Source organism: Aureococcus anophagefferens, assembly GCF_000186865.1.
Source record: "Aureococcus anophagefferens unplaced genomic scaffold AURANscaffold_1, whole genome shotgun sequence".
Taxonomy (NCBI): domain Eukaryota; class Pelagophyceae; order Pelagomonadales; family Pelagomonadaceae; genus Aureococcus; species Aureococcus anophagefferens.
The window spans coordinates 1,386,536-1,411,150 of NW_008705561.1; the positions used below are offsets into that span (position 1 = coordinate 1,386,536).

The following is a 24,615-nucleotide window of genomic DNA, read 5'->3' on the forward strand; positions in this document are numbered from 1 at the left end:
CGCGCGGGTTGAACGGTCCGTCGCGGGCTGGGTCGCGGATCTGGAGCGGCGGAACGCGGCGCTCGTCGACGCGTGCCACGACGGCGCCCTCGCGGCCTTTGGCGACGCGGCCGACGCCCTCGCGGCGCGGCCCTACGACCCGGCGCTCTGGTCCTTTTCCCGCGCGCTGCCCGCGCCGGACTTCTCGGGGTGCGCGGGCGCGCCGACCGCGCGCGTCGCGGCCGCGGCGGCGCGGGCGCGCGAGAAGCTCGCCGCGGCGCGGGCCCGGGCGCGCGCCGCCGTCGAGGACGCCCACGCGACCTTTTTCTTCGGGTCGTCCACGGTCGCGGCCGCGAGCCTCTGCCTCTACAAGTGCGCGCTCTCGGCGGGCCGGTCGCTCGTCTTCCTCCTGCTCCTGGCGTCCCTCGCGGGCCTGGGCCGCTTCCGCCTCCTCGGCGAGGAGCTCGCGACGCCCTGGGGCTCGAGGAACGCGCAGCTCGCGCACGGCGCGCTCTTGGTCGCGGGGCTCCTCGTGAACCTCGCCGCGGGCTCGCGGAAGCGCCTCAAGTCCAGCCCGGGCTCCTTCCTCGGGAGGAAGGACGACGACCACATCCTCTAGCGGGGAGTTTAAGGGTGCCAATTTTCAAGGCCAGGTTCGTCCGCGCCGGGACGCCGTCCGGGCGCATGGCCGGTTTGCGCCGCCAAGACGTTTTCGGCGACGGCCTTGTGGACACATTTCTCGCACTTACGGCTCCTGGGAGGAGACCAAGCGCTTGCGAAGAGGTGAGAGGATGCGTGACCGCTTCGTCGTGATCGCGGCCTTGGCGGCCGCCTACGACCGCGAATCGTGCACGAGGCCCGGGCGGTACGTGACGAACATCGGCGGCGCGATGGTGCAACAGTTCGACGGCCCGTCGTTCTTCACCTACGACGGCGCGTGGCGCACTCGCCACAACGACACGGGGTCTCGCGACGAGCTTCGTCGCAGCGAGGCCTACGCCTGGACCGTCGAGCCGCCATGCGAAATCCGTTTCGGCCTTGATTACGTGGCGACTGTGATTGAGAAGCTCGAGCGCCGGGCCGGGCGGAGGCCGAAGATCGTCTTAGTCGGCGACTCCATCACCGCCAGGCAAAAGATCTTGAGAAAGCAAGCGATAGGCGCGCACTTCGAGAGCGTGCGAGCGGACAAGCTCAAGGAGACGATACCCCGCAACCGGGAGGAGCCGAAATTCTCGCGCGAGGCCTGGATCCGCGATCGCGCCTGCCCGGCGGACGCGTTATTTGTGAATACCGGTGCCCACTTTCACGACGTGGGCGCATTCGAGGACGCGTTCGCCTCATTCCTCCGTGCCTTCGACGCGTTGTGCCCGACGAAGCCCCCGGTCGTGTTCCGAACGACGCCTGAGGGCAACCCCGGGTGCAACTCGAGGATGCGCGTTCGCACGGAGCGCGAATGGGAGGAGCAGGTCTGGTCCGTCATCAACGGCTCCCGGGTAGCCCCCGCCGATGGGCCGCCCTTCCAGACGTCATGGTCGTGGGACTTGTTTCAGAAGTTCAACGCCGCCGCCTATCGCATCGCCGCGGCCTACGACTGGGTCCACATCGCGGACGTCGTGCCCTTGGCGCGCCTCCACCCGGCGGCCACAGTGTCCATGGGGACAACGCGCGAGGGCAGCCAAGATTGCCTCCACGGGAACCCCGCGGTTCCATGGTACAACATCCTCTCGCTCAACGTCCTCGAGGCCGTCCTCGACGCCGCGCCGCGCGGCTCCTCGTGAACCTCGCCATCCTCTAGCGGGGAGTTTAAGGGTGCCATTTTCCTTTCGTGACGCATGCGGCAAAGCCGCGCGCGCCGGAGAGGCTCCGCGGGCCAGCCGCCGGCGTCGGCCAGGCTGCTTCGGCGACTTCGGCAGGGACTTCGGTCTCGTCAAGGGGATCTTCAAGTATCGATACTTGAAGATCCCCTCGGTCTCGTGCTCATCACTGGATGCCAGAGGTCCAGAAGCTGCCGCGATGGCCGCGGCAAATGGTGTTGCAATGGGCGCAATGCGTAGATTTTCAGCCGCGCGAGCGCTGGCGCCGCGCGCAGCCACAGCACGCGCACTCGTGCCAACGTCGACGCGCTGCGTAACGTCGCGCGCGGCCGCCGCGCGCGCCGTAACGTCGCGCACAACGCACCGGTGGCGCCGCGCGCCGTGCCGGCCGCTCTCCGCGGGTCTGAAGGCCGCGGCGGACGACGAGGGCGGCGGCCTCGCCGACGAGTACAGCGGGACCATGGACGGCTCCAGCGGCGAGCTGCACGTCGTCGAGTCCTTCGAGCTCGAGAGCGGCCGCGTGCTCCGGGACGTCGGCGTCAAGTACAAGACGTGGGGCGCGCTCAACGCGGCGCGGGACAACGTGCTCGTCGTCTGCCACGCGCTCACGGGCAGCCACGAGCTCGAGCTCTGGTGGGGCGACCTGCTCGGGCCCGGCAAAGCGTTCGACACGGACCGGTACTTTGTGGTCTGCGTGAACACGCTCGGCTCGCCCTACGGGTCCTGCTCGCCCCTGACGCCCGACGGCGACGCGGCCGACGGGTCGGCCTACGGCGCCCGCTTCCCCCACGACGCGACGATCCGCGACGCCGTCGGCCTCCAGGCGCTCGTCCTAAAGGACGCGATCGGCGTCGGCCGCGTCGCGTGCGCCGTCGGCGGGTCCATGGGCGGCATGCTCGCCCTCGAGCTCTGCTACCAGACCGACGTGCCCGTCGAGTCCGCCGTGCTCCTGGCGACGAACGGCCGCCACGGCGCGTGGCAGATCGCCATCTCCGCGCTCCAGCGACAGGCCGTGTTCTCGGACCCGAAGTACGCGGGCGGCGACTACGGCGACGACCCGCCGGTGCGCGGCCTCTCCGTCGCGCGGCAGATCGCCATGGTGTCCTACCGCACGCACAACGCCTACGAGACCAAGTTCGGCCGCGAGTCCGAGGCCGGCGCGCGCGAGGGCGGGCCGCGGCTCTTCGACGTCGAGTCCTACCTCTCCTACCAGGGCGCCAAGTTCATCCAGCGCAGCTTCGACGCCAACTGCTACGTGGCGCTGACGCGCCTCATGGACTCGCACGACGTCGCGCGCGGCCGGGGCAAGTACCCGCACGTGCTCCGAGACGTCGCGCAGCCGACGCTCGTGCTCGGCATCTCGTCGGACGTCCTCTACCCGCTCCACGAGCAGCAGGAGCTCGCCATCCACCTCGCGAACTGCCGCGGCTTCCACGCCATCGACTCCGACGAGGGCCACGACGGCTTCCTCCTCGAGCAGGACGCGGTCACGCGCCACGTGACCGCCTTCCTCAAGGAGACGTTCCCGGAGAAGTATGATTAAGTACGCACCCCTAGCCGCCGCGCCGCTCGAGGCGCCGCTCCGCGGCGTTCGTGACCTTGAGCGCGCGCTCCGTCGGGCGGGGCGGCGTCGCGTTCGCGAAGCTGATCGTCGCGAGCGGGAGCTGCTTCGTGACGTATACCCGTCGTCGCGGCGGCCGTCGGCTTCGGCACGAATTACGTGGGTGTGCTAGGCGCCGCCGCTCTTCTTGCGCTTGAGCCTCGGCTCCGAGACGGTCGCCGGGAGGGCCTCCTCGACGCCCTTCATCGGGCTCGAGCCCAACGCGCCGTCGAGGATGGACCGCCGCTCGCCCGTCGGCGAGGCGGGCGCCGCGGGCGCGGGCGCCGCGGGCGCGGGCGCCGCGGGCGCGGGCGCCGTGGGCGCGGCCCGGGGGTCGAAGGTGATGGTGGCGCAGAGGTGGTCCGCGAGCAAGGCGCGGAGCTGGCGCTCGCCCTTGCCGTCGCGGTCGATGCCCGCGTCCTCGAGCGCCGTCTCGAAGTCGGGGCCGTCCATGGCCCGCACCGTGGCCTCGGCCCGCTCGTTGGCGTCGTGCGCGAGCTGCGCGGCGTGGCCCGCGAGGCTCGCGAAATCGTTCGCGGTCATGGGCTGCTCGAGGTCGAAGGTCGTCGTCGAGGCGCCGACGACGCGCAGGTAGTCCAGGCTGAACTGTTCTGCACAGACGAGCTTGCTCTTGGGGTCCGTGTTTGTTCGCGCGCACGCCTCGAGCACCAGGTCCTTGGTCGAGTACGCCGCGAACGCCACCGCGATGTCGCGCGGTGCGGCGGGTGCGGCGGGCGCCGCGGGCGCGGCCCGGCGGCGCTGGAGCTCGCCCTCGGCCGCGCGGCCGCGCGAGATGAGCCGTTCGAGCTCGGCGTCGGCCATGTCCTCGAGGTCCCGGTCGGGCGCCGTCGGCGCGCCGGCGAGGTCGTCGTCGTCGTCGTCGCGCGGGACCGGCGCCGGCAGGACTCGCGCCGGCTCGTAGAGGCGCGCGTCGGGCAGAGATCCTTCGTCCGCCTTGTCGGCCGCGACCAAGGCCGCGACCGCCTCGCGCCAGAACGGCCCGGACAGCGGCCGGCCTTCCTTGGGATTCTCGAGGAAGGCGCGCTCCTCGTCGGGCGTGCGCCGCGACTTGCGCTCCATGGCGAGGAAGGCGTGCGCGGCGACGTAGGCCGCGTGCTCGTCGTCGGACGGCGGCTTCTCGGCGTCGGCGACGGCGACGGCCGGGTCGCGCCGTTCGTCGAACGGCGCGGCTTTCGCCAGGGGCGCCATGCGGTACAGGCCCGGCGGGACGTGCGCGGCGCCCGCGGCCGCCAAGTTCGAGACGGACCGCGCGCACGTGAAGCGCACGAGCTCGGCGAGCTGGCCCCCGAAGTCCGGCTTCGTCGTGTCCGCGGTCTTGTACTTGTCCGGGTTGGACTCGTCGCCGAGGTCCCCCGTCGCGACGGCCTTGATGGCGAACTTGATGGGGTTGTGGGCCCACGCCTTGCGCAGGCCCGCCGCGCCGCCGCCGAAGCCCTCGGCCGCGACGCGGATCTCGACGAGCTGCGCCGCCGTGTCGAGGATGTTGCGCGTGTGGAACGGATTCGTCTCGTGGCGGCCTGTCCCGTACGGGCCGAACTGCATGGTGCCGTCGACGAAGGTCTGGTTGACCTTGAGCGAGCCGCCCTCGCGCCGCGCGACCATCATCGCCTTCTTGCGCCGGTCCCGTCCGGACTTGCCCTCGAAGCAGAACTCGCGGAATAAGCCGAGGTCGCCCCCCGGCTTCGCCTTGAGCACGAAGTCGAACGAGCCCGCGTCGCCGCGCGCCTCGACCGAAACCGGCGCGCGCGCCATGTTGACGTCGAGGAAGCCTTTGACGAGCACGTTGAACGTGGCGAGCTCGACGGCCTCGACGGTCTGCGCGAGGGTAAAGTTCTCCTCGAGGAAGGCCGGGACCAGCAGCTCCACCGCGCGCATGTTGTAGACGCGGAACGCGCGGTACGCGTCGCCGACGCCGAGCAGCGCCGCCGCGAAGCCCGCGCCGATGGAGTAGGTCTCGAGGTCGACGCCGGCGTCGCCGCGCGCCGTGCGCTCGACGTCGCCCGTCCCGTGGTCGTAGGCCTTGGTGGCGGCGGCGTCGTCGTAGCGGTACGCGTAGAACGCGCGCTGGTCCTCGTCGAGCTCCGCAATCGTACACTCAATGTCGAGGTAGATGATGCCGGGCGCGCCGTCGAGGCCGTGGCCGACGGCGACGTGGGCCCGGATGCCCTGGCGCGGGCCGGGCTGGTTCTCGATCGTGACGAACGGCTGCGCGATGACGTAGCGGACCTTCGACTTGACGCAGACGCCGAAGTCGCGGACGAGGGGGTCCTCGCGCACGACGCCGCCCTTCCGAGAGAGCGTGGAGATGTTGCCGTCGTAGAGCTGGATCTCGTTGGGAAATCTCGTCTGCCGCATGAAGTACGCCACGCCGCCGGCCGACCCTTGGCTCACCTTGCCGTGGCCCACGTGGATCATCAGGCAGGGGCCTGTGTGGAAATCAACCGGACGTCGGGGCCAAACTTTGAAACTCTCGAGCTCGGTCAAATCGAAGTCGATTTGGCTGATTTTTGGACGGATCGATTGCTCTCGCCGAGTTCTCGAAGTGCGACCGAAGAATCTGGTCCGAACCGTTCGATGAAGCTCACGTTGAAGTCGGGTTGAAGATTCGGGTTCCACGCCGACAGGCGCTCGCGCCGTCGTCGAGGGCGAACTCCTTGAGGTAGCGCCAGCTCGGCAGGTCGCTGAGCTCCTTGAGGAAGTCGGCCTCGGGGCCCACGAGGATGTCGCCGGCGCCGTTGGACGCCCAGGGCTCGGGGAGCTGGTAGAACTTTCGATCGGGGTCGCGGCGGAGCGCCGCGGGCAGCGACTCGCGCCACAGGACCACCGGGATCGCGGGGGGGCACCCCTCGACGTAGTCGCCGTAGGTGTAGCAGGAGAAGGAACTCCGCGTCAGGTCCTCGGCCTCGTGGCCGAAGTCCTCGATCTTCGACCCGTCGAAGCGCCGGATCTCGCAGAACGCGCCGCCGGCGTCGAGGACCTCGACGTTCCACCTACGATGCACGACGATTTTCGTTGTTGTTCCGGCGAAAATCTCTCGAAAGTCGTCGCGGCCGAGAGGGCGCTGGCGTCGACGCGTGCTCCTCGCGCTCCTTCTCCACGGCCGCGACGCAGCCCGCGCAGCTCCCGCAGTACCGAATCGCGTCCCGCGTGAAGAGCGCGGCGACGGGGTGGAGCTTGTCGGCGCCGAGCGCGAACCACTCGCGCTTGAGGTCCTTGAGGCAGTTGGCGAGTAGCATTTTCTTGCCCCCCCCCCGGCCACCCGTCACGAGGGGGTAGTAGAACTTGATGGCCTCGGCGAAATCGAGCCGGGTCCCGGCCTTGTGGTGCTCCTTGAGCCGCTCCAGAATGCTCTTCTTGAGCGCCTCCAGCCCATCAGCCGTGCGGAGGTCCATGGTCTTCGCGTCGGCGGCGTCGCGCTCGGCCTTGCGCTGCTCGCGCGCCTCCTTGGATCCGTCCATGCATCCTCGCGCGTCCGCGTCGCCGAAAACATTCTCGCCCGTGTAGCTCGGCGTCGCGCTCGCGGCGCGCCGCGGCCGCCCGGGGCGGCCGCCGCCTTCCTCGCGGCCGCCGCCGCCGCGCTCCGCGTCGCGGCCGCGGTCGGCCATGGCTGCTTGATGTGCTTGCTGCTGATGAACTGCTTGATGTGCTGCTTGTTGCCTGCGGGGCAGGTGAGTTTTGCGCGCCCGGGGCGCGACGCGGCGGCCCCCGGAGGAGCGCGCGAAGGTCTGGGGGCGGTCGTGGGGGCGCGCGGCGTCGGACGCGGCGCTGCGCCGACGGCGAGGTCGATGTGCTCTCGATCGATCGCGAGCCCGAGATCCTTGTGGCGATTGTGGCGGGCCTCTGGGCGTCTGTCCCGGCCGGCTCGACGACGCAGCCCGGCCGCATGATGACGAAGAGCGGCACGGCCGTCGCCGCCGCCGCGTCCACCTTCCGCGGGGGTTTTAGGGCGACAAGCGCCATGACAACGCGCTGGCTGCGACGACGCGCGTCGACGATTGGCTTCGGCATTGCCGGGTAAACGCAGTCCATCGACATGGAAGTGCAAACAATGTGTAAATCCAAACGAGGGATCTCGCCTCGAGATCCCTCGAGGCCATGAACACATAATACACATTCGACCATCACAGCTTGCAGAGTCGGGCTTCCTGTACGCCGTGCGCGTGCGGAGCTCCGCGTCCGCCCAGCCAATCGCTTCGCGCGCGCGAGAAGATCGATTGGCGGAGCGCGAACCCGACCGCTCGGCGGCTGCTGCTGGTTGGGGCTGCCAATCGTCGGCTGCCCGGCGGGCGAAAAAAGGGACGTCTGGCGGCGTCCACGGACAACTTCGCCGCGGCGGCTCCCGCAACGCTCTGGCGCGCCGTGGCCAGCACGCGTGCTGCCGGTTCGTCGTCGATCCCCGCGCGCTAGGCCGGCGGCGCCGCGCCCGCGGACGTGCTCACGCACTCCTAGCTCGTCCACGAGCCAGCCCCTCGACGACGCGTGCGGTCCGTCTTCTTCCTCCAGGGGCGCGACGACGAGACGGGCGACGGCACCGACGACGTCTGCGACAAACTCTACCGCGCCTACAAGTACACATGGCTCCAGACGACGCGCAGCATGGCCAAGTGCCCCTACGCCGCGTCCTTCAAGAGCCCCATCCTCCTCAAACACGAGCCCGACTGCGCCCTCATCGACGTCGACGAGCTCGACGAAGAGGACGGGTCGACTACGAGTCGCCGAGGAGCTGGCTCGTGTGGTCGCGTCGGGCCATGTTCCATTAAACCAGCAAATATGCGGCAAAGAGGGGTCTCCTGGGCCCCGCTTTCGGGCCAAGGCATCTCCCGCAGGAGCCGAGTTTACAAACGGCGTGATGAACTAGGGCGAACATGAATCTGAGGGCAGGCGCCGCAGCGCCGCCACGGATGCACCACGAGAAGTCGTAGCAGTAGTGGGGCCGGTGCTCGCGGTGCTCCACGCAGGCGACGTCGGAGTCCGCGCCGCCGAGGTCCAGGCGGTAGTAGCCCGTCGGGGCGTAGGGCTTGACGGTGTGGAGGCTCGTGCCGTGCTTTTCGATTTTGCGCGCGTCCGGGCGCCTCACCATCGACGCCTCCGCCGACCGCTCCGACGGCGACGGGATCGCGCGGCGATGCTTAACACGCCCACCTCGCATCCGCGCGTGAGATGCGATTCGTGCAGGCTTATGGTGCGAAACAACCAGCCGCGAAAACAGTCGGCCATCTCACGAAAATTACCTCGCTGCACCACTGGATGTTCGGCGACCATGGCCATTATTTTTTAAAGCGACAACATGCGTATAGTCGGGAGATATGACCATGCGAAAATGCCGGCACTCCTCCGCAACACTAGTGCTCTGGGCTTGGCCAATCGGTTGATTTTTTTGAGTTGGCCCAAGCCCAAAAGGACGGTACTGTGGCGGTGGCCGCAAGCTCATCGTCTTCGTCATCATCAGCCGAGGGGGCGGTATCGACAGTTTACTTTCCCCTTCGAGCTCCTCGGTTCCTCACCGCCTGGAGCAGGCGAAGACACGTCAGCAAGACGCGCCTCGTCTCAGGCATCCACGGCGTCCAGTGGCGAGTTCAAAAGCTCTTCAGGGTCGTCGGGGGGCACGATGGGATGGGCGCGCGTCATGCAGGCGCACTACGCCTCGTATCCCCGTCAAACTAGGAGCGTGGTGCACGTCGGGGCGCGCGAGAACGAGCAAGGAAGCCTGCACTGTGAAACTTCACATTCTCAGCGCACAGTCTGCCGGAGAGAGTTTAGCACAATCTGGAGAGCTTTGGCAGCGCTCGGCCAGCAACTCGAGCAAGCGCCGTCTCTCGCTGGGCTGCTCGGCTTCCTAGGCAGCGTCTCTCGCTGGGCTGCTCATCGACGATGCTCATCGCGGGCCTGCTCGTCATCGTGTCGCTGTCGCCGGTCCGCGGGCCGGGGCCGCGCGCGACGCGGCTCGAGGCCATGGCCGAGACGCTGGGGACGCGGGCGCGCATGGCGGTCTTGACCTGCGACGGCCACGAGGACGCGGCGCTCTCGGTGCGGACGCTGGCCCGGGCGAACGCGTCCGGCGCCGTCGAGGTCTGGCCGCTGCCGCCGGCGGACCACGGCAAGCGCTACAACCAGTTCAAGGCGCTCGTCTACGCCTTCACGCGCGCCGCCGCGGACCCGCGCGTGCGCTGGGCCGTCCCGAACGCCGGCGTCCGAACGGAACGACCCGGAGGACGCCGCTCGCTCCCAGGTCTGGGCCAACGACCACACGTTCCTCGTGCCGGAGAACCTCGCGTGCTACCTGAAGGCGCGCTACGACGCGTCGACGCCGCACTACGTCGGCACGCGCATGTGGGGCCCGTGCTGCGGCCTCTTCAACTCCGGCGCCGCGGGCTTCGCCGTGAGCCGGGCCAGCCTCGACCTGCTGGCGGCCCGCTGGGCCGCGCTCGCGGCGGACCCGGCCGCCGTCGACGACAAGTGCGGCCCGGACCGGCCCAAGGCCCACGTCGCGACGTGCCTCGAGAAGCTGGATTCTCGCGCGACGCCGCCGGACACGCGCGACGCGGCCGGCGCCGAGCGGTTTTTGGTCTACGGGCCCGTGCGCCTCGCGACGGGCGCGGTCGACCAGTGGCTCCTCTCGAAGAAGGCGAACATGAAGCCGCCGGAGCCCTTCGCCAAGGACGGCTCCGCCGTCTCGTCCGACGTCGTCTCCTTCCACTACGTCGCCGCGCCGGAGCACCGCCTCCTCCACGGCCTCCTCCACGGCGACGCGGCGCTCCTCGACGCGCCCGACGCCGCGGCGCAGCTCGCGCGCCGCTGGCCCGACGGCCGCGAGGAGCTCGGCGGCTACAGCGGGCCCTGGCCCAGGAATAGCCGGCCGAAGCAGGCCGCGATCCTCGCGCTCCTCCGGCGGCTCCGCGTCTGCGCCGCGCCGCCGGCCGCGCTGTAGTAGAAGTCACGAGTCGCTCCGCTGTAATATCTGCGACGTCGCGGCACGCAGGTCAGGGTTGCAGTCGATGCCCAGTCGATGCCGCAAGCGATGAGCTGCGCCTTAACTCTCTGAGAGCGTCTCTGATATCGGTTCCTCCCTAAGCGCAAGCTCCGCACGCGCGCCGCGCCGCCTCCCACCATGGCGCCGACCGGCGACAGCAAGAAGCCGCGCGGCGCGCGGCACAAGTCGAACACGCTCCACAAGAAGCGGCGCGAGCAGCGGTCCCTGCCCAAGACGAACAAGAAGACGGCGAAGAACCGCATCCGCGACATGGACCGGCGGCTGCGCAAGCTGAAGAGCCTCGACGTGGACCCGGCCCAGGTCGCGGCCCTCGAGGCCGAGCTCGCGGCGCTGCGCGAGTCCGAGACCGGCGCGGCGGAGTCGCGGCGCAACGTCGAGACGGAGAAGCGCTACGCGGAGCGGTACCGGAAGATCAAGTTCTTCGAGCGGCAGAAGGTCACGCGGCGGCTCAAGCAGCTGCGCAAGGAGCTCGCGGCGGCGCCGTCCGACGACCTCCGCGCCCGCGAGCGCGCGCTCGAGGACGACCTCCGCTACATCAAGCACTACCCCAAGGACCGGAAGTACGTGTCCCTCTTCGGCGGCCGCGCGCAGGACGACCGCACGCGCAAGCTCCGCGCGGACATGCGCGAGCGCGCCCTCGCCAACGCCCGCGCCGCGGAGCAGGCCAAGGCCGCCCGCGACTCGGACGACTCCGACTCGGACGACGCCGACTCCGACGCCGACTCGGACGACTCGAGCTCGAGCTCCGACGACTCGGACGGCGACGACGCGGCGGCCGCCGAGGCCGACTTCTTCGTCGCAGCATAATGACCGAGGGGTGGCTTGTCCGCGGTGGCTCGCGACTCGGACTGCGAGGCGCGACGCCGCGCGAAGGACGGTGTCAGACGACGGCCCTTCGTGGATGCCGACGCGACGTCTAAGCGCACGCCACCCGTATGCGTCCGAGCGTTCGCGCTGGCCAGCGTCGCGCGACGCGTCCAGCCGGCGAGGCCTCCGGCGCCGGGGCCGAGCCCATAGTGCAGCTCTCCGCCGGTGCAAACTTGAAAACTGCGCGCAGCCTAGAGCGCCGTCGACGAGCGACTTCGCGCCGCCGACGAGGGGAGCATGAGCGCCGACGAGGTCGCCAAGGCGTTCATCCCGCACTACTACAATCTGTTCGACACGAATCGCGAGGGCCTCGTGTCGCTGTTCCGCGAGACGTCGTCGCTGACCTTTGAGGGCGACGGGCCGAAAACGGGCGTCGCGCAGATCATGGAGAAGCTGCGGGGGCTGCCGCCGGCGCGCGACGGCGCGACGCGAAAGCTCGTTCGCTCCGCGCGCGCGCGCGCGGTCGCCGCCGCGCGGCCGTCGACCGTACCGCGCGCCCGCCGCGCAGGTCGCGCACCAGCCGCAGACCATCGAGTGCCAGCCGTCCGTGAGCCAGAACGCGATCCTCGTCTTCTGCACGGGCCAGATCATGGCGCGTCGCGCCGCGTCCGCTCTCGGGTTCGTCGCGCGCCGCGCTTCGCCGCGCGCGCGCCGCGACGCGCCCGCGCCCGCGCAGATCGAGCAGGGCAAGCCGCTCAAGTACAGTGAGGTCTTCCAGCTCGTCGCGTCCGCGCCGGGCCAGTACTACCTCAACAATGTCATGTTCCGATTTAACTACGCGTGAGCTCGCGCGTCGCCGCCCGACGCCGCGCCGCGCGTCCCCAGCAGTGCTCCCCCTCCCCGCGCGCGTAACGGCGCTTCGACCCGTGTTTCTTTGCTGCTGCCAACACCGAAATAGGTGCAGGTTTCCTGCTTCTCCAAATCCCCCCAACCCTCGCCAAAACCAATTGACGGTAAAAATGCCACAAGGTGCCGCGATGGCCTTTGCTGACAACCTCTCGTCTCTCGTCACAAGAAAAGGGCATCCACCGACCGCGACGCTGCGGTGCATGCGACGCAGCGGGCTCATCCCAATCTTCTCGATCATGTCCGCCTACGGCAGCACCTGCGCCGGCTGGCGCACGGCGTCCTGGAACGTCGCGGCGATCAACAACAACCCCTGGGAGTACTACATGGACCACCCGTCCCCCAAGTACCACGCCATCATGGAGGGCGTGCAGAAGTTCGTCGCCGCGCCCGGCGCCGACGACGTCGCCGTATCCGCGGTCTTCACGGAGGCCATGATGGCGGGCCTCGAGGCGGCGATGCTCGGCGCGGGCATCGACGCGGCCGCGGTCGAGGACACGAGGGCCTACTGGGCGTCGGACCTCAGGGACCGCAAGATCATGTCGGGCTTCCTCAAGGACGACGCCATGGGCGCGAAGCGGCTCTGCAGCATGCCGGACCGCGTGACGAACACCATCGGCCTCGCGGACGGCTCCGTCGCGTGCCGGCCGACGGTCATCAACATGTACGGCGGCGAGCTCGGCTCCGTCGAGGCCTGGTGGCCCCAGTGGCGCGCCTTCTTCTTCGAGGACAAAGTCGCCGTCGTCGACAAGAAGGCGGGCAAGGCCGAGAAGCTGCCCGCGCTCATGCTGTCGAAGATCCCGCGCGCCAAGTACCCGGCGCTCACCGAGGCCGAGGAGGCCATGTCCGTGCCGCTGCAGCTCGTGTGCTGCGCCGTCTTCGACGCGGTCCTCGTCCACATGATGAACAAGGTGTCGCCCGACGGGTCCTGGCTCGCGCTCAAGTCCGAGATCACCGCCGCGCTCTCCGAGGACAAGGTCGCGAAGACCGTCGCGTTTCTTGAATCGGGCTACGCGACGTCCGACGTCGTCTTCCTCCAGGAGTGCGGCAAGCGCTTCCACGGCGCCCTGCAGGCGTCCAAATTCGCCGCGACGCACGCCGTGCTCGCGCCGGCGGCGTCCGGCGCCTTCAAGCGCGACCAGGCGTCGCTTTTAATGCTCGCGAACGACGCGTTCGACGCGTCGACCGTCGAAGAGGTCACGGCGGCCGTCGAGGCCCGGCTCGACGACAAGTCGAAGAAGATGCTCGCCGACGGCGACGTCTTCGCGGTGACGGCGTCGACGAAGACGCCCGGCGCGCCGCCGAAGGTCCTCGTCGCGTCGTTCCACGGCGACACGAACGGGTTGGCGACGATTCCCGTGTTGGACGCGCTCGCGAAGACGTCCGCGGACCTCGGCCTCCCGCTGGTGTTCGGCCTGGACGCCAACGCGCACACGGCGGACCGCGCGAAGCCGGGCAAGAACCTCGGCTGGCCCGAGTTCGTCGCGGCCGTCGAAAAGACGGCGTCCCTCGCGCAGTGCCACGACTTGGGGCCCGACGGCAAGACGCCGCCGCCGTTGTCGACGTTCAACGCGCGGACCTACATCCAGCCCCAGCTCAACAAGGCCGTGCCCCTCGAGGACAAGGCGACGTCGAAGCTCACGGACCGCAACCCGAAGGACTACGTCGTCTTCGACAAGGCCGTCTTCAGCGCGGTCGACGTCGGCGTCGACAACACGGGCGACGCGGCGCGGTCCTACAGCGACGCGCCCTTCCCGACGCTCGCCTTCCCCTCGGACCACGGCGTCCTCCGCGCGCGCCGCCGGCGTTTCGAACCCTTTTTCTTTGCGAGAGGGATCGCCGCTCCTCGCAGGCGACGCTCGCGTTCGACCGATCTCCGTAGGCGACGCTCGCGTTCAACGGCGCGGCCAAGCCGAAGTCGCTCGCCGTGCCCCTCGTCGTCGCGGCCCTCGCGGCCCTCGCGGCCGTCGTCGTCCTGCGCCGGAAGTGAGCGCGCGGGGCGCGCGCGCCTTCCGAGCGGCGCCCTCCTTTTGCCTTCGCGCCAGCCCCCCGGGGGTCGAGCCGGGCTGATCGTCGCAGACGGCCTCAACGGACCAAGGGGCTGCCTTCGCGCGTCGCGAACACGAGCCTTAACGCGACTCGGTGCGCGCGGGTCGCTTGCTTGGGTGGCGCGACGTGGTGCGGGGCTAGCGGCCGTACTGCTGGGGCGGCGGGCCGCCCGGCCCGGGCGGCGGCGTGCGCGTCGGGAACGGGCGCTGCTGCTGCGGCGGCGGCGGCGCGCCCGGCGGCGCGCCGTAGCCCTGCGGCGGGGGCGCGCCGTAGCCCTGCTGCGGCGGCGGCGCGCCGTAGCCCGGCGGCGGCGGCGCGCCCGGGGGGCCCGGCGCGGCGCCGAAGGGCGGCGGCGCCTGCTGCTGCGGCGGCGGCGGCGCGCCGTAGGCGCCGCCGGGCGCCTGGCCGGGCTGGCCCGGCCAGGCGCCGCGGCCGTAGGCGTCGTAGGGCTCGGCGATCTGGGCGTTGGGCGTCGTGAGCGCGTCCTTGACCTTCGAGAACCAGCCCGTGACGCCGGAGGCCGCGCCGATCGCCGCGGACGCGGCGGACGCGCGGACGTCGCCGCCGCTGCCGCGGCGCGTGATCATCATCTGCTGCTGCCAGTAGAGCGTCGAGTCGCTCGGCTGGCCCTGGGGCGGGCCGCCGGGCGGGCCGCCGCCCTGGGGCGGCGCGCCCCAGGGCACGAGCGCGTCGCCGCGGCCCGGCGGCGCGCCGCCCTGCGGCGGCGGGCCGCCGCGGCCTGGCGGCGGCGGCGCGCCCCAGGGCGGCGGCGCCCCGCCGGGCGCGCCGCGCCCCGGCGGCGGCGGCGGCGCGTCCCAGGGGTTCGCCGGCGCGCGCTGGTCCTGGTTCTGCTTGCCGCGGAAGATGCGCCCGAAGAGCCCGGGCCCCTGGGGCTGGTCCTGGCCGGCCGGCGGCGCGCCGGGCGCCGCCCAGGGCGGCAGGTCGCTCCCGGCGCCCGGCGGCGCGCCCCAGGGCGGCGGCGCCTGCTGCGGCGGCGGCGGCGCGCCCCAGGGCGGCGCCTGGTCCTGCGGCGGCTCCTGCGGCGCCTCGCCGTAGGCCGCGGGCGCCTCGGGCGCCTCCGGCGCGGCCTCGGGCTCCGGCGCGGCGGCCTCGGCCTCGCCGCCCTCCGAGAAGCCGTACGTCGTCTCCTGGACGTAGGCCGCGTTGCCCTGGCCGTCGTCGTAGGCGTAGGCCGTCGTCGTCTCGCCGGCGACGTCCTCGGCCTCGGCGCCGTCGGCCTCGACGTCGTCCCCTTCGGCGACGGCCGTCGCGTTCGCCGGCTCCGCGACGACCTCGACCTCCTCGACGACCTCGGCCTCGCCGTAGGTCGGCTCCGCGCCCCACGCCGGCTGCTGCTGCTGGTCGTAGTAGCCGCCGTACTGCTGCTGCTGGTCGTAGCCGTACTGTTGCGCCTGGTCGTACTGTTCATACTGTTGCGGGGGCGCCTGGTTGTTGTAGTCGTACTGCTGGCCGTAGCCCTGCGGCGGCGGCTGCCATCCGCCGGACGAGGCGCTCGCCGCGGCGATCACCGCGGCGCTCACGGCGCACGCTCTCAGCGACGGCCACATCGCGAGGCACTGCACTCGAGCGACTCGACCTCAAGCCGTCGAGATTTCGCAACCTTGCGCGAGGAACGCGCTGATAGGTCGGTTCCACGCGGCGGTCGACGCGTCGGCACGAGTATGTCCGCCCCTGACAACAATGTGGTCCCGCCAGCATCGCAAAGTGCCGCGACTGTCCCCGGGTAATGGTCCGGTTAGCGTTGGCAGGTGGTCCGATATGCGCGGGCGCCGAGCCGGATTGACGCCCATGTCGCCGCAACAAAATCAACAAAAACCGAGAAGCTGCTTCGAGGCGCTCTCTGTCGAGGCGCTCTCTGTGTGTGGCTGGTCCAGGAGCTTGGCACCGCGCGGCGGCCGTGGTCGGGCCTCGCGGCACCCGGGCGCCCGCGCCGTCCGCGCAGCGCGCACGATGAACGGCACGAACTTCATCAAGCAGGGCATCGAGGTCGTGTCCGAGGCCATCCAGGCCGACAAGGACGAGGACTACGAGCGCGCCCTCCAGCTCTACAAGCGGGCGCTCGAGGTCTTCATGACGGGCGTCAAGTACGAGAAGAACCCGGCGGCGCGCGCGACGATCCTCCAGCGCGTCGACGGCTACATGAAGCGCGCGGAGGATCTGAAGGACGTGCTCGAGAAGCAGCGGCAGGCCAAGGCGAACCCGCAGGGCTCCGCGGGCACGGGCACGAAGGACAAGAACGACAAGGAGGGCGACGACGACGAGACGTCCAAGCTCAAGGGCCAGCTCGCGTCGGCCATCGTGACGGAGAAGCCCAACGTCGCGTGGGCGGACGTCGCGGGCCTCGAGGGCGCCAAGGACGCGCTCAAGGAGGCCGTGATCCTGCCGCGCAAGTTCCCCCAGCTCTTCGTGGGCAAGCGCCAGCCCTGGCGGGGCATCCTGCTGTACGGCCCGCCGGGCACGGGCAAGTCCTTCCTCGCCAAGGCCGTGGCCACGGAGGCGGACGCGCAGTTCTTCGCGGTGTCGTCGAGCGACCTCGTGAGCAAGTGGCAGGGCGAGAGCGAGCGCCTCGTCAAGAATTTGTTCGAGATGGCGCGCCACGAGGAGCACGCCATCATCTTCATCGACGAGATCGACTCCATGTGCGGCAGTCGGAGCGAGGGCGAGAGCGACGCGACGCGGCGCATCAAGACGGAGTTCCTCGTGCAGATGCAGGGCGTGTCGACGCGCAAGGACGGGCTGCTCGTGCTCGGCGCGACGAACACCCCCTGGGAGCTCGACCCGGCGATCCGGCGCCGCTTCGAGAAGCGCATCTACATCCCGCTGCCCGAGGCCGCCGCGCGCGCGACGATGCTCCGGCTCCACCTCGGCGACACGCCGCACACGCTCCTCCCCGGCGACTTCGACCACCTCGCGACGCAGTGCGACGGCTTCTCGGGGTCGGACCTGAGCGTCATGGTCCGCGAGGCGCTCATGGAGCCGCTCCGCACGTGCCAGTCCGCGAAGCAGTTCCAGCCCGTCGAGTGCCCGGGGCCCGACGGCGCCGCGCAGACCATGCTCGTGCCCTGCACGGCCTACCCGTCCTGCGCCTACTGCCCCATCAACGTCTCCACGAAGACCATCGACCTCGCGGACTGCCTCAAGTGCGGCGCGAAGCGCATGACGCTCTACGACGTGCCCAGCGAGCAGCTCAAGGTCCCCGACGTCTCCGTCGAGGACTTCGAGCACATCGTCAACAAGTCCCGGAAGACCGTCGCCGAGGAGGAGCTCGACCAGTTCGTCGAGTGGACGCGCGAGTTCGGCCAGGAGGGCTAGCTCGCCCGCCGCCGCCGCGCGCTCCGCTCCCCGTCGTACACCATCGCTTTCGCTTCTTTAGCCCGTCTCCGAGTCGTCGTCGGCGAGCGCGATCTCCGCGGGGTCCGCGACCGGCGCCGCGTCGTCGTCGTCGTCGTCGTCGGCGAGCGCGATCTCCGCGGGGTCCGCGACCGGCGGCGCCGCGTCGTCGTCGTCGTCGAGGGCGATCTCCGCGGGGTCCGGCGGCGCGACGGCCGGCGCGGCCGGCGGCGCGGCGCAGGGCCGCGTCACGACGTGGGGCAGCCCGAGCATGTCGAGGAACGCGTCCGTCTGCGGGCTCGCCTGGGCAGGAAAAGGGTGATTCAAGTTCTCTTCAACATGAGTGTTCCGCGCGCGCGCGTTCCGGAAAAAGCATCCATGCTTCAAGACCGTTCCGAGAGATGATCGCTCGTCCAAAAATCAGCCGAAACGAGTGGAAAACGGCCGAGATCGGAGCCTTTGAAGTTGGGAATTTCGCACTCTTTTCCTGCCCCGGGGCTCGCCTCCCGGAGCGGGTTCCGCGGGTCCGGCGGCCCCGGCGGCGCGGGCACGAAGTCCTCGGGGATCTTCAGCGGCGCGTGGGCCGGCGCGCCCCAGGCCCCGCAGCGCGCCTCCGCCCTGGCCCGGGCCGCGGCGACGTCGCCCGGGCCCGGGCGGTCGAAGACGTCCGGGAGCTGCCGGCGCCGCGGCGGCGGGAGGCAGCCGCCGAGGGCGTGGGTCTTGGCGAGGACGGCGAGCCACTCGGCGTCGTACTCGAGCTCGACGGGCCCGTCGCAGGGCCGCTCCAAGACCAGCAGCTGGAGGAAGTCGCGCCGCGGCAGGCACTTGTCGAGCGCTAGAAACCGCGTCGCCGTGCCGTCGTCGTGGGGCACGAGGGCGGCGAACTTGACGTGGAGGTGCGCCGAGAACCAGTGGGTCGGCCGGAGCTGCTTGAGCAGCAGCTCGTTCGCGGGCGAGCCCAGGTCGTTGCGCGCGACCTCGTCGGCGAAATGCTTCTTGCGCCGCAGGAGCCGCCGCACGTCGCCGAACTGCTCCACGCCCCGGGGCCAGTCGTGGCTAATGAAGGCGTCGACTTCGCCGCGGCCCAGGAGCGCGAGGCGGAAGACGTCGACCTCGCGGACGTGGTACGCCGATCGGACGGCATCGCGCGCGTCGACGGCGTCGGCCGTGTTCTCGAAGTGGTCCCACCGGTGGTGCTTGCCGTTGTAGATGCCGCTCAGGCCCGAGATGCGCAGCCCGCCGACGCGCACGCTCCCCGCGGCGCCGAGGTAGTAGATCTTCGGCGCGACCCAGCCGCCGTAGAACAGGCTGCCGAGCTGGTTCGACGCCTCGTGGTTCCCGCCGACGAAGACCGTGAGGCAGGGCGCCTCGGCCTCGCCGCGGTAGTACTTGACGAAGGAGTTCATCTCGCGGTACTTGGCCGGCACGGCCAGCGCCTCGAAGTCCGCCTCGCTGCGCAGGCCCTGGAAGTCGCCGCAGCAGATGAGCAGGTCCACCTTGACGCCGCGCCGCCGCTCGACCTCGCGCAGCGCCGCGTAGATGTCGTCGAGGGCGCCGTGGCAGCAGCCCTCGATCATGACGTTGAGGTACGACGGCATGGTTTCGTGTGTTTGAGAATTAAGAGAGGCTCATCGGTCGCTCCTGCAACCACCTTCAACAAGCATTCAACGAGCCGAGCCGGAGAGGCCTCGAAAGAAGGTCCCCCGCAGCTTACGTCGCGCTCACAGGTAGTAGCGGGGCCCCGTCATCTTGACGCACATGATGAGCGCGCGGGGGAGATGGAAGAAGCCCATGTAGTTGCCGCCCTTGGCGGTGTGGCGGGGCGTGCCGTCGCGCTTGAGGTAGCCGTACCAGGACGCGTCGGTGGCGAAGTGGTCGTAGCAGTAGGCGTGGACCTTGCGGAGCCAGCCCCCCCAGCGGTCGTCGTCGCCCGTGAGCGTGTGCGCCATGACGAGCGCGATGAGCGCCTCCGTGCACGGCCACCACAGCTTGTCGTCGTTCGTGACCGTCGCGTCGACGAGGGGCCGGCCCTCGAGGTCCATCATGTAGAGCAACCCGCCGCCGTGGGCGTCGTCCCAGCCGCGCTCCAGCGACCCCTCGATGGCGTCGAGCGCGACGTTTTTGAGGGTTTCGTCGGGCACGACCTCGACCATCTGCAGCAGGAACCACGCCACCTCGATGGAATGGCCCGGAAGGAAGAGGCGCCCGGCGGGCGTCGCGTAGTCGACGCCGTCGGGCCCCGCCTGCTCGACGAGGATGCGCTTCGACGCGTCGTAGTGGCGCAGCACGTCCGCGCAGGCCTGGGCGATGCGCCGCTTGTGGCCCTCGCGCGTCTCCGCGTCGGCCGACAGATGGTAAAAATCGAGGCTGAGCGACGCGGCGCACATGACGTCCGCGAGCTTCGTGGCGTTGGACGGCGCCGCCGGCGGCCGGCCGCACTTCGACGGGTCCTCGATCCACTCCAACAAGGTCTCGAACATGGCCTCGGCCGACGCGAGGACCGCGGCCGCGTCCTCGCCGTGCGACCCGCCCTCGTCCTCGATGACCTTGAGCATGCGCCAGTAGCTCAGTTTTCCCTGGACGTAGAAGACGGCGGCGTAGGGCTTGCGCTGGAGGTGGAGCCGCTCCGAGCCGTCGCGCGACAGGGAGAAGAAGAGCAGGCCCTGGTCGTCCTTGGCCTTGTCCAGAAAGGCCGCGCCGAGCTCCGCGGCGCGGCGCCACTGGTCGCGCTCGCTCGCCTCGGGGAAGTCGCAGTAGAGCCGCGCCCACATGTAGAGCGCGCGGCCGTTGAGCCACATGTACTTCGTGTCGTCGTAGACCTCGCCGTGCTCGTCCAACGCGCTAAAGTAGCCGCCGTACTCCGTGTCCAGGGAGTGGTCGAGCCAAAAGGGCACGACGTTCTCGAACAGGTCCTTCTGCCACACGGCGCGCAGCTGCAGCAGGCTCTCGTCCATGGCGGCCATCTCCAGGCTCTCTCTGAAGGGCAGCCCCAGGCTCTGCGGCGAGTGCTAGGCTAGGAGAGATTACAGCTAGAGGGCCTCCCCCAGGGGGGTACACGGCACCAGGCCTTGCGGCACTGGGACTCCAAGCCTAGCCGCGACCGCCACGGGCGGCCGGGCTCTCTCTGGGCTGCCAAGCTCTGCGGCCGGGCTCTCTCTGTGCAACTCGGAGTTCAACATAGAGCTTCGCTGAAAAGGCGCATCGATCGACCTCTGCCAAATCCGAGCTGACGATGGACGCGGCAGCGACGCGCCTCAAGGCCGCGGCGGTCTGCGCCGGCGTCGCGGGCCTCTTCGCGCTGGCGAGCGAGGTCGCCCGGCGGCGGCGCAGGCCCGGCGCCCTCGACGCGCCGACGCCCCTGGACGTGCGCCTGGGCCTCACGACGCTGGCCGACGGCCGCAAGCCCCTGCGCTGGGCGTTCCTGAGCTGCGGGCGCGTGGCCCACGACTACGCGAACGCGCTGAAGTGCGTCGAGGGCGCCGTGCTCCACTGCGTGGCGACGCGCGCCGAGAAGGACCGCGGCCGCGCACAGGCGTTCGCCGCGCTCCACGGCTTCGCGACGACGGCGGGCACCTACGCGGCGGCCCTCGCCGACGAAGACGTCGACGTCGTCTACCTGTCGGCCATGCACAGCGACCGCGTCGCCCACGTCACCCAGATCCTCGAGGCGGGCAAGCACTGCGTCGTCGAGAAGCCCTTCGCGTGCAACCTCGCCGACGGCAAAAAAATCGTCGACCTCGCGCGGCGCAGGAAGGTCTTCGTCATGGAGGGCATGTGGACGCGCTGCTTCCCCGCCGTCGAGAAGGCGCGGGAGCTCGTGGACGCGGGCGCGATCGGCGCCGTGACCGCGGTGCTCTCGGACTTCGGCTTCGACGCCGCGGACTCGGGCAGCTATCCGGCGGACCCGAAGGACACGACGAGCGGCGACCCCATCTACCACAAGGCCATCGGCGGCGGGGCGCTGCTCTGGGCCGGGCCCTACCCCATCGCCGCGGGCTTCCTGCCCTTTGGGGCGACGAAGCCGAAGTCCGTCGCCGCCGCGGGAACGCTCGACCCGAACACGGGCGTGGACCTGTCCTGTTCTTTGTCGCTCACCTACGCCAATGCCGCGGGCGGCGCGCCGAGCGACCGGCCGGGGGCCTGCCCGCCGCGCGGCGCGACGGTGTCGCTCTACACGTCCATCGACGCGGAGACGGCCGAGACGACGACGTACGTCGGCCAAAAAGGACGCGTCGTCGTGCTGCCGCCGGCGCACTGCCCGACGAAGCTGCGGCTCGAGTTGAAGGCCGCGGGCCGGGGCAACGCGTCCGTCTCCGAGGTCGAGTACGCGTTCCCGGCGCCGTCGCGGCCCTTCGCGCCCGTCGCCGGCGGAGACGCGTGCTTCCACTACCCGAACAGCCACGGCTTCTGCTACGAGGCCGCGGCGGTCCAGCGCTGCGTCAACGCGGGGCTCACGGAGTGCCCCCAGTACACGCTCGACGAGACGCTCCTCGCGCTCGACCTCGCGGACCAGGCGAAGATGCACATGGCCGCCGCGTGAGAGACGGCAGGCGTAAACTTGACGTCAACTAAGAGGCAACATGACTTCCACGCCGCGGCGCCGACCTCTATCGATCTGTGGAAGTCGTCTCGGCGCCTCGCGCGCGACCGGCCAGCGAGGCAAAGCGATGGCCGCGCGCGGTGCAGTCGCGCTCCTCGGCGTCGCAGCGATGGCGCGCGCCGCGTTCTACCCGGCGGACGGTCCCGTCGCGACCCTGGACCCCTACAACTTCGACGCCTTCGTCGAGGCCGCGCCGCTGACCATCGTCGAGTTCTACGCGCCGTGGTGCGGCCACTGCCAGCAGGTCGCGCCCAGGTACCTCGCCGCCGCGGCGGCGCTGTCCGAGAAGCACGGCGGCCGCGTCGCGTTCGGCGCGATGGACGAGTCCGACGAGGACAACCGGCGGCTTCGCGCGGGCTCGGAGGACATGTACGACTTCAAGCACTACCCGGCGCTCGTCGTCTTCTACGGCAGGGAGGGCGGCCTGTCGATCGGGCGCCAGCTCCTCGCGAGCGACGGCCTGCACGGTCCGAAGAAGGACGCGCTCGGCCACACGTGGGACCGCTACTACGGCGGCACGGAGCGAGCGGAGCTCGAGTTCTGGGTCGAGGCGCTGCTCGACGGCAAGAACCCCATCGTCGAGGAGCGCACGGTGCTGAAGCCCGGGCTCTACCGGGACGACGCGAGGAACGACGGCCTCGTCGAGGAGCTCGACGCCGAGGGCCTCGCGTCGATCGCAAAGGGCGCGCGCGACGTCAACGCGGTCTGGGTCGTCAAGTTCTACAGCGACCGCTGCCCCCACTGCAAGACGCTCGTGCCGGAGATTATTTCCGCCGCGGAGAAGCTGCGCAAGTCCCTCGGGAAGACGCAGGTCCGCGTCGCGGCGATCAACGCGCGCGTCTTCTTCGAAGCGTCGGAGGAGCACGGCGTCACGGGCCTGCCCTGGGTCACGGGCTGGTACGACGGGCAGCGGCTCGAGGACATGGCGGGCCTGAGCGACGCCCAGTCCGTCGTGCGCTGGGGCACGCGCATGCACCAGACGAAGTGGAAAAGGAAAGCTGGCGACGCGCCGGAGGACGACGACGTGCCCGACGACGGCCTCACGCCGACGTGCCGCAACGCCGACATCTGCACCTGCTCCAACGACCCGCCGACGTGCCGCTGCGCGCCGTCGGCCTACAGCCGCGGCTGCTGCAACATGAACTGCGGCGACTGCGGGGACCTCTGCGCCGCGCTCTCGGGCAAGAAGAAGAAGAAGCCGAAGGAGCCGCCGGTGGTCGAGAAGAAGGACGCGGCGAAGAAGGAGCCGCCGGTCGTGGAGAAGTGGCCGGGCAAGTGGGAGAAGAAGGACGCGGTGGCCGTCGACGCGGCCGGCGGCGCGGCGGCGGCGCCCGCGGCCAACGGCACGGCGTGGCGCGAGGCGCTCGGCGCGCACACGTGGTTCTACCTCCACACCTTCGCGGCCAAGTACCCCGACGCGCCGACGGAGGCGGACAAGGTCGCCGCGCGCTGGCAGGTCGCGAGCCTCGCGCAGCACTACCCGTGCCACGTCTGCCGCGGCCACCTCCAGAAGAAGCTCCTGTCCAAGGCCCTCGGGCCCGTCGACGTCGACGGCCGCGAAAAGCTGTCGACGTGGATGTGCCGGCTCCACAACCTCGTCAACGCGGACCTCGGCAAGCCGGCGCACGCCTGCGGCATCCTCCAGCTCGACGCGATCTACCTCAAGGACTGCGGCGACTGCAAGGCCGGCTCGGCCTTTTCCTCGGGCGGCAAGGGCGAGGCCGCGGGCGAGCGGCCCTTCTTCGCCGCCGCCTACGCCGCGGACCCGGCGCTCTACGTCGGGGCGTACGGGTCGTCGTGACAGCGGGTGGGAGCGGCCACGTCGGGCTAATAGGGCTGTGTCGCCGCGAACCCGCAGGCCTGCGCCAGCCGGCTTCACCGGTCTCCAGACCCCCGGCGGCAGCCCGGGGCGACGCGGCAAAGATCGTCTCTCTGCCCACCTTCAGCGTCGATCGTCAATAGCAAAAATGAAGGCTGTTCAGTTCATCGCCCTCGCCCTCGGCGCCCTCTCCGCCGTCGTGCGTCGCAGCGTCCACTGCTGCAAGCTTTGGGGGAAAAAAATCGCGGCGAAAGCGGCCCGCGCGCCGCCGCACGGCCGAAATCGCTGCCGCGGCCAAATTGAGGCCCGCGCGCGAGCGGCGGGGCCGGCGGGGCGGCGCCCCGGCGCCGCGCCCGCCCGGCGAGAGACGACCTTCGCCGCGCGCGCCTCGATCGCGCGCACGAACCACGCCCGCGCGCGCGCGCGCCGCGCTTCACGGCCCCGTTTCCTCCGCAGGAGGCGTTCGCGCCCAAGTCGTCGTCGAGCGCCCTCATGGCCGCGCGATCCGGCGCCAACTCCGGCGTCTCGCAGCGCACCAAGGCGCTCGCCGCGTCGCCCAAGATGGAGGTCTGGTCCGAGAAGAACATCCGTTTCTCCCTCCTCGCCGGCATCGGCCTCCCCATCGTCGGCATCGTCACGCCCCCGGACAACGTCCTCTTCGCGGCGACCCTCCCCGTC

General features: G+C 70.6%; 7 protein-coding genes across 7 annotated transcripts; 6 read left to right on the plus strand and 1 right to left on the minus strand.

Annotated features, from left to right (window-relative positions):
- Positions 1-1,970: 1,970 nt before the first annotated feature.
- On the plus strand, positions 1,971-3,348 carry AURANDRAFT_35877 (hypothetical protein; the record flags this gene model as incomplete). The annotated part of the gene is made up of 1 exon (XM_009034068.1): positions 1,971-3,348. One exon carries the CDS (start codon positions 1,993-1,995, stop codon positions 3,334-3,336), a length of 1,344 nt encoding a protein of 447 aa, XP_009032316.1.
- An 8,161-nt stretch (positions 3,349-11,509) lies between these two features.
- AURANDRAFT_18389 (hypothetical protein) lies at positions 11,510-12,056 on the plus strand (the record flags this gene model as incomplete). The annotated part of the gene is made up of 3 exons (XM_009034069.1): positions 11,510-11,710; positions 11,799-11,894; positions 11,973-12,056. The coding sequence occupies 3 exons, from the start codon at positions 11,510-11,512 to the stop codon at positions 12,054-12,056; spliced, it is 381 nt and encodes a 126-aa protein (XP_009032317.1).
- Positions 12,057-16,138: 4,082 nt separating this feature from the next.
- AURANDRAFT_18406 (hypothetical protein) lies at positions 16,139-17,500 on the plus strand (the record flags this gene model as incomplete). Its single annotated transcript, XM_009034070.1, has 2 exons — positions 16,139-17,203; positions 17,303-17,500. 2 exons carry the CDS (start codon positions 16,139-16,141, stop codon positions 17,498-17,500), a joined length of 1,263 nt encoding a protein of 420 aa, XP_009032318.1.
- A 44-nt stretch (positions 17,501-17,544) lies between these two features.
- AURANDRAFT_70538 (hypothetical protein) lies at positions 17,545-20,073 on the minus strand (the record flags this gene model as incomplete). The annotated part of the gene is made up of 3 exons (XM_009034439.1): positions 17,545-17,821; positions 17,950-19,086; positions 19,273-20,073. 3 exons carry the CDS (start codon positions 20,071-20,073, stop codon positions 17,558-17,560), a joined length of 2,202 nt encoding a protein of 733 aa, XP_009032687.1.
- A 677-nt stretch (positions 20,074-20,750) lies between these two features.
- AURANDRAFT_18834 (hypothetical protein) lies at positions 20,751-22,058 on the plus strand (the record flags this gene model as incomplete). Its single annotated transcript, XM_009034071.1, has 1 exon — positions 20,751-22,058. The coding sequence occupies one exon, from the start codon at positions 20,751-20,753 to the stop codon at positions 22,056-22,058; it is 1,308 nt and encodes a 435-aa protein (XP_009032319.1).
- A 169-nt stretch (positions 22,059-22,227) lies between these two features.
- On the plus strand, positions 22,228-22,380 carry AURANDRAFT_18981 (hypothetical protein; the record flags this gene model as incomplete). Its single annotated transcript, XM_009034072.1, has 1 exon — positions 22,228-22,380. A coding segment is annotated over one exon (153 nt), but the record flags the coding sequence as incomplete, so codon positions are not given.
- A 1,095-nt stretch (positions 22,381-23,475) lies between these two features.
- On the plus strand, positions 23,476-23,751 carry AURANDRAFT_17224 (hypothetical protein; the record flags this gene model as incomplete). Its single annotated transcript, XM_009034073.1, has 1 exon — positions 23,476-23,751. A coding segment is annotated over one exon (276 nt), but the record flags the coding sequence as incomplete, so codon positions are not given.
- Between the last annotated feature and the right edge of the window lie 864 nt (positions 23,752-24,615).